The sequence below is a fragment of the Cryptotermes secundus genome, unplaced genomic scaffold, assembly GCF_002891405.2.
Source record: "Cryptotermes secundus unplaced genomic scaffold, Csec_1.0 scaffold1395, whole genome shotgun sequence".
NCBI classification, from domain to species: domain Eukaryota; kingdom Metazoa; phylum Arthropoda; class Insecta; order Blattodea; family Kalotermitidae; genus Cryptotermes; species Cryptotermes secundus.
In genome coordinates, this window is record NW_019737101.1 from 19,601 (window position 1) to 29,843 (window position 10,243).

Consider the following 10,243-nt stretch of genomic DNA (forward strand, 5'->3'; position numbering starts at 1 on the left):
GTTCTTGTTCTTCATAGAACCCGTCCTTCATATCAATTTTATGATGCTGGATTTCGGAGGCTTGTGAAGCGATGGGATGTGCCTCAGTGTACAGGAAGTTTATGTTGAGAAACAAAGCAACTTTTCAAATCAGTACTCTTATTTAAGTTCTATATCCATTTGTAACTTACTTATTGATTTACCCTCGTGTATATATATATACACACACACACACAAGCCATCATAAAATAAACGTTGTCAGTTATGTATACAATATCTGTAATTAAAATAAATCTACAAGAACATAAAACCAATTACTGAATTATATAATAAAACAATATACCAATTACAAATCTCAATCTATGGTTTAAAACAATCTATTTGTACTTGTTGCTACTAGAACTCTCTTATTCCTTAGTCAACAACTTCGCAACAAGTACATTGTTTTCGTAAGTTTCACACACTCCTCAAGTCATATCCGTAATTATTTGCTCTGTAGACAATTGCACAGACGATGTAAACAACGTTCCTTTTGTGGAACAGCAGCAATAAAATGCAAAAATCTAAATCTTTATTTCCAACAATAATATTCTTCTACGGTGAGGAGCTCTTCCTCAATTAACTCCACACAAAACCTTTGGCCAGTTCATAAGTTTTCGTGCCATCGTTAAATACAAACGAACCACTGCTGCGCGTTACACTACAGCTGATTTCTAAGAATCCACGCGGCAATTCAATTGAACACAATCGTGTGTGATCGTGTGAATACTGGCATGCTCCGTTGCCTGGAAATTGAGTTTCTCAGTCTCCCCGCAAGTCGCGTTTCCGTTTCCTCAATTTGCGCTGCCCCATTTACTAACATTTGTACAACTCCGGCTGATAGCACTTCTCGGAAATCGCGGTTGCATTTCAGTTGTCAGTTTCCTTTGGGAGCTCCCGGCCTTACGATTCCTTCGTTCCGCGTCAGAAATCCCTACGTTCAATCATAAGATACAGTTGGTAATCCTTCCAGTGTTGTCTGTGTTCCAATGTAACTGGGCGTTCAGTTTCCATTTTTCAGAATTTCAGTAAATGATTGAAATGGTGAAGTATCTCGAATTTTAGGTTCTCACGGCATTAAATTTTGAAGAGTATTGTCTTCTGGGATGTGACACCGCGTAGTCTAATAGGTCGATATGGTAGAGGTGATAATACTCTATCAACATTGGAATGCATTCGAGTGTAATCAAATGAAACTGTTGCTATTAACTGTGGATTGAATTGATTTAGTTTAATCCACATTGTCGTACAGAAAATGTGCAAATTTTGAAAGTTGAAGTCGTAGAACGGTCGTAGAAGGTAGGCAACGACAGTGCCTTGCAGTGCTTACAGTAGTATTATTCACTAGACATGTGGCGTTTCTAGCTGCATTAAAACCAGATTAAATTTAAAATGCATTAAAATGTTAATTTCATTTTAGCGTGTGTTAAAAGTGAGAATTTGTAACAAATTCCCGATGCGTCAGCATTGAAATGTCGTAAATCAATCAGAAGAGCTCCATATTCCGATTTTGTAAGGAGGATCTTAAGTAAGGGGTTCTTGCATATTCGTAAAACCTCCAATTGGGAGGTTTATGTACTCTATTCCTAATGAGAGTTTATTTGAGCAAAGGACATATCGGTAATTTTTTATGATCATGCCACATACCACGAGGTTATTTGATCTCACAAATGCACCTTTCTGGTTTAGGTAACACCCAGCCAGACTCCAGGCATTATAAAGATTTGTATCTTCTGGGATATAAAGCTGTGTAGTCCATTGAAAGTTGGCCGATGTTTGAGAGGAATATGTTGCCTCCACCATCAGGGTCTAAAAATAAGCCAAACATGAAAGCAGCATTGGGGCACATGATAACATAGTTGGTTGAGGCACTATGTTACAAGCTGGAAGGTTGCGAGTTTGATTCTCAGTGAGGTTGTTGAATTTTTATTTGACTTAATCCTTCCAGCCACAATATGGCCCTGGGGTCGACTCAGCCTCTAACAGAAAATGAGTACCAGGAATCTCCCTGGGGGGAGGGGGTAAAGGGCAGTCGGCCAGTGTGTAAGGCTGGCAGCCTCACCACCATTTGTGAGCCGATTGTCTAGAAAATGTGGGAACCATGATGTCACAACTGTATTGACCTCCACGTTCTATTAACAGGGATAACGTTACCTTTACCTTTGAAAGCAGCATGAAACAGAACAGTCAGAGCTCTGCTGCATTCTAGTTTCTTGCTCGTCTTATTCTTTGATCCTAAAGATGGAGGTGACATGTTCATCCAAAATGTCAGTTGACTGCCAATGGACTACATGGTATTATACCCCAGAAGATAGACCTCTTCATAACCACTTGCATGAGTACAGACCATACCACTTGTTTTTACTGCTTTGAAAACTTAAGATCTCATGTTGGCTTAATTTGGCAGCTCTGTTGCAATAATGTACAATTTACTTGTATATATAGTGTACAGATTTAAACTTTAAAGAAATAATATTCATAGTACGATAGTAGTTAAGTTGCTCATGTATTTTAAGTGTTCAGAATTACATAAATATTTTTTTAAGGTTTCTCCCAAGAAGAATGGCTCGTAGTACTGCACATATCTTGGAGGATAAGCCCCGAACACAAGATGTGTTTATTAGTGAAGATATTGACTTCACTGGAATGCTGTTATCGGAGTTAACCTTGAAAGGTCTACATAAAAGTGGGTTTAGGAAGCCATCACCCATACAGCTTAAAGCAGTACCACTTGGAAGATGTGGATTTGGTAAGACACTGATTCTGGCTTATGAGGATTTCAAGGTTCAACATTGCTAACACAAAAGCCTATCTTTGGGTCTTAATATAATCCTCTTCAGTGAAACCCACACTACAGCTTGTTTTCCTGCAGATTCATTTACATACTATCCTCCCAGTGTCATCGTGATATTCCAGTTGACAATTCCCTAAGGAGTATCCTAGTTTGAGTTGCACTTTCCCTCATATGAGGGTCATGTGTAGCCAGTCATAACTTCCTTCAGTTATGTTGGATATAAGGTTCAGTGAAGAACACTGTCTGCTGGAATGTCACTTCATGTTACCAGTGTTTCAGAGGAATGTATTGCTTCTGTCTTCACATTGGAGTATTGCTTGCCACATTCATTTTGCTGGTTTCTTGCCTGGCTTACTCTTCTGCACTGAAGACAGACAGCACAGTCCTCTGAAACGTTTGTGGACCTCTACAAGAGTATTTGGTGTTACATTCTAAAAGATAGTACTTTTCCTTTAATTAATTTATCAGCAGTGGTGGTAGAAGAAGCGTGGATGTGATAATGAACACTTTTGTTCCATAAAGGGTAACTTATTTTCTTAAAAACTGAGTGACTATTAGCTTTTCAAGGACTGTGCAGATGCAACCTTTTACATTTCTTAAGCTAGAGGGCAGAAGAATGCAGCCATTGAAATGAATGGTGTTTCATTACGTTCACAGTAGATTACTCTATGCACCCGCCAAGTTTGAATGAGATTGGTGCAAAGAAACCAACAAATTTTAAACTCTAAAGTCGCAATACGGGTTTTGTCGATTGCAGCAAGGATGCCATGTTTCTCAGAGATCGACATATGTCAACCACAACAGTGTAAGGGTTAAGTCACAGGAAGCTTGTATTATTTTAGCTAAATGTCTTAAGCAAAACCCGATATGCAGTACTATGCATGTAGTTACAATTAATATGTTGTTGGACATTATCCATCATCTTGTCTATTCTTAAAAAACCGTCCTGTTTCTTTTAAAAACACAACGTTTCGGGGACTGGATTCCGTCCCCGTCTTCAGGTAAAACCTACTCATTTGGGTCCAATAAACAGAGCTAGCCCCTATCTCTGGATCAGGGGCTAGAATAGACAAGATGATGGATATTGTCCAACAACATATTAATTGTAAGAATTTACCATCGTCACAAACTTTTAGATCTTATAGGCATGTAGTATTTGGTATTTTCATTTTCCAGACCTAATTGTGCAAGCTAAATCTGGAACAGGCAAGACTTGTGTGTTCACTATAGTAGCCCTGGAGATGGTCCTTGTTGAAAGCAAAAGTTTGCAAGTTCTTGTCTTGGCCCCTACTAGAGAGATTGCCATTCAGATCAAGAATGTTATGCAGGATATAGGCAGTGAGATGAAAGGTATGTGTTTACATTAGGTCATTGTTATAAACGTTCCTCAAACACAGTCTAGTGAATCGGTGCCATGGAAACACATCTGATTCACATTTGGAAGCTTCGCAGTTTGAATCTTCTCTGGGTACTGGTTTTCTTAAGTGAGACATCCGTGGTTTTCTGTCTGCTGAATTTTCACAGTTACTTTGAGATTTTTTTTTTATTGCCAGCGTGGTGGGACTAAGTCCCTTGTACTGCGGCCACTTCTGGCCTATTGTACCAGCCCCAGATGATAGGTGAGGGTGATTGTGGAGCAGTTGGTGAAATGATGATTGGCAGGGGAAACCGAAGTACTCGGAGAACACCTGCCTCACCTCCACTTTGTCCACCACAACTCCCACTTGACTACCACAGTGGGAAGCCAGCAACTAACCGCTTGAGCTATGGTGTGGCCCTACGTTGAGATTACTGCAGGTATCTTCTGTTTTATTTTTGGGAGAAATGTGATGTGTGCATGGATACATTTTGTTATCTTCAAAGTGTGGTGCAGCCGTTCTTTCTCTCCGTTGTTCACGTCGGTGACTACTTAGTTGGACGTCACGCTGCAGTCGTTCTCTCTTCCGTTATTATTGGGCGCGCGAAGTATGAGAACTCACCTTAAGTTTATTTAGCATGAGAAACCGTCTCAGGGTCTTGACGGGCCTCGCTTGGACAGGAACACTTTAAATTTTAACTGGAGCACTCGGCTTATAAAGAATTCATTTATTATTGCAATTGTTATTTTACACTGTTTGACACTTTAAAGTAGGTAAGTATGTACGTAGCTTCATAGTTTCACTTGTTTTTTGCGGCAATTGACTAATTAGGTTGCCTTATTTTAACACGGGGAAGTGATTACTTGTGGCCCGTATGACGTCGCGCACTGGTCTGGCAGTCGCACCCGAGGGAGGCCCCTCTTTGAACAAAAACATACATAGACGCTACCATTGGCTAAGCCTATCAATATACTCGCGGTACCAAGAAATCATTTATCTCTCTCTACCTCGAAATTAGCAAACATCACAAACCAAACCGGTAAAGGCAGCCTCCCAGATGCAGCTCCGACCTGTATACTACGTCTCACAATTCCATTATAACGAATGCTTTAAATTCAGTACATAAAACGGCCACAATGGTGCATAAAATGTGAGATCAAATACATGCATTGCAGTATCACATAATAACTTCTAACATTTCTAGGCTTAAAGGTGCATTCATTCATTGGGGGTCTTCCATTTGAGGAAGACAAAGCAAAGCTTCAGCGTTGTCATATTGCAGTTGGTGCTCCTGGAAGGGTGAAGCATCTCATCGAGAAAGGGTTCCTAAAAACCGATAATGTGCGACTGTTTGTATTGGATGAAGCTGATAAGCTCATGGAGCCTAGTTTCCTGAAGGATGTCAAGTATGTGAATAGAAGTTTATTTAATGTTTTTTTCAGTTGCACTGTTGAGTTATTTTTGTTCTTATGTAACTACTGTTCTATTCATTACCATGCCATGATAGGACAAAAGTCAATTAAGAATTTTGTTCTTAAATCCAAGAACTGGAGCATCCACATGCTTTGTCTGATGTTTCTGACCTTATTTACAAATCTATGTAAACTTGAAATATCTGTATTACCCCTTTCTGGTCACTACGTTATACAGCCTTCTCCCTAGCTATTACATTTCAGCCATTTTGCTTGTAATTAATTCGTTTACATATAATTTCTCAGAGAACCAGGATAGCATAGTCAGTATAGCAACTCGCTATGGACTGGACCACAAAGGGGTTGGAGTTCAAGTCCCAGTAGGGTCAAGAATTTACTCTTCTCCATGTCATTCAGACCAGCTCTAAGGCCCGCCCATCCTCCTATCCAGTGGGTACTAGGGACTCTTCCCGTGGCATGAAGCTGATCTCTCACCTCCTGCTAGTGCTGAGGTCAAGAATACGTGGATCTATACATCCACTCCCCCATATGCCTTCATGGCCTAGTGCTTAATTATTTAAATTTTGGAGTCATTGTGTTGTAGATAGTGAATTGCTTTTGAGGTACATTGCTTTATGATAACAGTATCTTTTATTGGTGATTTTGTATCTCCGATATCTTTGCTGCCATTCTGTAGATGAGAAGATGCTGGAGACAGGAATCGCAGGTGGCTGTAGAAATGCGTTCAAAGCACAGACAGCATGGCACCTGATAACAGAAATGTGTAGTTTACACACGTGTAAAATATTGTGACATGTTGCGCAACGGAGATCCCCTCCCTACCCAGCAGCGACGTGGCAGATGAGTCAGCGCTCCGCCCCCCCCCTCCGTGGTGACATAACGCACAACGCCGCTATTGCTACGTACCCGTAACCAGCTTCCCCAACAGTGTTGCTACGTAACAGGCAAACACAGCCACTATATAAGAAAGCTGCTCTGCCTGTGAGGCGGGTTGAAATATAGCAGCAGTCGCGATAAGAAGACCCGAACGCGTGGTTACAAGATTCTATGTGACAGTGTGCGATAACCAAGAAGTTAACTTGTAGCCGTCCCCTGAGAGAGTTAAAGTGTATCAGCGCCGAAGACAGTTCTCCAGTCAGCCGCCTACAGTTGGAGTATAGCAGAGTTCGCAGAAAGAAGAACCGGACTTGTGTGTAGTTGTGTAATTGGGAGTGTGTGATACAGGGACACTTACATAGCTCCCCTACTGTAAACGTGTAGACTACTGAAGACAGAGTGAACTGATTTGCGCATAGGGTTATAAATCGTGAAACCCAGCAACAGTGTAAACAGATTATTGCGATTAGGGTTATAAAGTGTGAAACCCTGCAACTGTGTGATAATTAATTGTAGCCGTTACTTGTAGATTGTTGAATAAACCAATTAACAATCGGAACGGCGTCTTCAGTAACAAAACACGTTACATTGGTGTCAGAAGTGGGATTGAACTTACACACGTGACCGACAAGATTCGAACTCAAGACACATGACAATTTGGTGTCAGAACTTAAACATGCCACAAACAACTTGTTGTGCATCTAGTACTTTACTGCTACAAAAATGGAGATGCAACGAATAATCGAAATGCTGGAGAAGGGTGAGGCCAAGAAGAAGTCAGAGAAGGCCGAGAGGAAGAGAGATAGAGAAGATTTCCTGACAAAATTAGACGTCAACCAAAAACAAATCGATGTCATGCTGACAAAATTAGACGCCGACTTGAATGCCTGGCAGGAAGAGACAACAGCCTGCCAAGATGCAACAGAGAAAAATCCAAGAGGAAAAGCTGTTGTAGTTGACCGACAGTCGATTCCTAACGAAGACAATGAGACATTGGCCTGCCAAGCAAGGACGGCACAACAAGAAGAGGTCCCCATAATAACACTGGTCGGAGCGACGATGGCCTGCCTAGAAATGGAGGCACATCCAGAAGAAGAAGGGCCGGCCTCAGTGAACAAGAAACCTGAGGCGGCAAAACAACTAGAGGTACCCCTAAAAGATGCTGAAGTAATGCTGGTCGGAGAACCGAAGAAGAAAAGGCACAGGGACCGACATCAGCGAAAGAGGAAGAATTCGACACGGGAAAATTGCGGACCCCAGAATAAATTGGCCGTCCTCAGCAGGAAGGTGTGCCTCTATGCAACTGTCATGGTGCTGGAGAAACATCTTCAATAAATCTTGGACCTGAGGAAACTATGAATCCCGGATGAAGCTGGCTGCCACCTGCAGGAAGACATCCCGTTGCACGACAGTGGCACAACGTTGGAGAAATGCCTTCGAGAAGGAAACTCCCCAGGGAACCTTTGGATGTCAGACAGAAAAGGTGACAACCAAGGACGCCATCGCAGGGTGTGGATCAGGACATCGATTGCACCTAGGAAGGAGAATTTGTGAGAAGAATTTCTACGAGATTGTCAGCATGAAGATCGCGAAGCAAATAGCTGGATCTTCTGTCAGCCTACGAAAACACAAGAATTGAACCTTATGGAGGAGTCAACCCCTCCAAAGCGGAAACAGAAACAATGGATCAGGGAGGAGCCGGTAACATAGAAGTACCGACCTCCTGAGCAAGAGTGACTGTGCAATGGATGAATGTAATACCACTGGATCCTATGGCAAGTTAAAAGGGAACCGCTCGAGATGAGCTTGGTCTTAAGATGTAGCGGTTGGAAAGCAGAGCAACGGGGAGAAGACAAAGAGTAGCAGGACAAAAAGAAGATGCTGCAAGAACAGCCTCCAAAGAAAAGGAACGGGGTGCACCATTAGGCTATTCGGGATGAACAGCCTTAAGGAGGGAGCAGTGTGACATGTTGTGCAACGGAGATCCCCTCCCTACCCAGCAGCGACGTGGCAACTTGGGCCACGGTGACGTGGCAGATGAGTCAGCGCTCCGTCCCCCCCGCCTCCGCGGTGACGTAACGCGCACCGTCGCAATTGCTACTTACCCGTAACCAACTTCCAACAGCGTTGCTACGTAACAGGCAAACGCAGCCACTATATAAGAGAGCTGCACTGCCTGCGAGGCGAGTTGAAATATAGCAGCAGTCTCGATAAGAAGACCCGAATGCGTGGTTACAAGATTCTATGTGACATTGTGCGATAACCAAGAAGTTAACTTGTAGCCGTCCCTGGAGAGAATTAAAGTGTATCAATGCCGAAGACAGTTCTCCAGTCAGCAGCCTACAGTTGGAGTATAGCAGCGTTCGCGGGAAGAAGAACCAGACATGTGTGTAGTTGTGTAATTGGGAGTGTGTGATACAGGGACACTTACATAGCTCCCCTACTGTAAACGTGTAGACTACTGAAGACAGAGTGAATTGATTTGCGAATAGGGTTATAAATCGTGAAACCCAGCAACAGTGTCGACAGATTATTGCGATTAGGGTTATAAAGTGTGAAACCCTGCAACTGTGTGATAATTAATTGCAGCCGTTACTTGTAGGTTGTTGAATAAGCCAATTAATAATCCGAACTGCGTCTTCAGGAACAAAACACGTTGCAATATGTTGCTATATTTAACCTTTATGAAATTATGTTCTCTCTGGCATAGTTCACATGCAGACTGAAACCATGGAGTTTGTTTGTTTGTTTGTTTGTTTGTTTGTTTGTTTGTCAGTTTGACATCTGGCAGGGTTTGCATGTACATAATGCATCATTGCATTTGGTTTAGGATTGCCTGTTGACATGTAAAGAGGTGGGAGAAATGGAAAGTTATGTTAATGCTGAGAATTTTACCTGTGAATTTTATCGGTTTACCTGAATGCAGGACAAAATCATAATATAAATATAGTTAATAACTTTGTATTCGATATTTAAATGGCTGACTGCTGCAGCCACTGAAATCTGCACTGTGTCAATGCTGCAACAAAGATTTCTCAAGAAATTCTCAAAGTACAGCATGGAAGTAAAGTTTTGTTATTGTTACTTTGTAAAAACTGAATGGGAGTTCTAATAACAGTAATTTAACACTTTGCGGACCGCGCGCCCTTTAAAAGGTTTTTCGCTTCTAAACGTTGCAGACCGGTGGCATATTATTATGACTTTAGGACACGTTATGTTGAAACACACTATACCTTGCTCTGGCACCACGCAACTGCAGTGAATACTGCGTAATACAGTGCATACAATCAAGTGCGCGCCGCGGCTGCAATTTGCCGTGAGTCATACCACCGCAGAACGGATGCAACTCCTCCCCGCGACTGCAGTGCCGTTCCCCGATAGCGTGAGTGTAGTGGTGTCGCTGAGTCTCCGTCCATCAGTTGCTCTACATGCACACATTTATAAGAATACAGTAAAAAGATAACTTACCGTGGTTTATAACAGGTGCTGAAAGTGACCTCCTTCTGCTTGCAAACATGCCGCGCATCTCACAAATAAATTACGCGACACTCTCTGCAGTTCGTCGACGGTAATTGAATGAATTACGCGTGTAATTTCATTTTGAAGACTATCAATGCTGCGGGGATTATTTTTGTAGACTTTTTGCTTCAGGTTGCCCCAAAGATAATAATCAGAAATACTGAGATCTGGGGATCTGGGAGGCCACAGTCCTCTACTGACAATTCTGTCTTCAAACACTTCCTGTATTGCGACCATGGATGCAT

At 42.1% G+C, this 10,243-nt stretch overlaps 1 protein-coding gene across 1 annotated transcript in view; it reads left to right on the top strand.

The window, feature by feature from the left end:
- The first annotated feature begins 968 nt into the window (after positions 1-968).
- The window catches only part of LOC111870218 (probable ATP-dependent RNA helicase DDX20), a 19,280-nt gene continuing 10,005 nt past the window's right edge, over positions 969-10,243 (top strand). The window contains exons 1-4 of the mRNA XM_023862324.2: positions 969-1,317; positions 2,565-2,767; positions 3,989-4,162; positions 5,375-5,576. Coding sequence (XP_023718092.1) covers positions 2,581-2,767; positions 3,989-4,162; positions 5,375-5,576 — 563 coding nt within the window. The 5' untranslated portion in view covers positions 969-1,317; positions 2,565-2,580. The remainder of the gene's footprint in view (positions 1,318-2,564; positions 2,768-3,988; positions 4,163-5,374; positions 5,577-10,243) is intronic.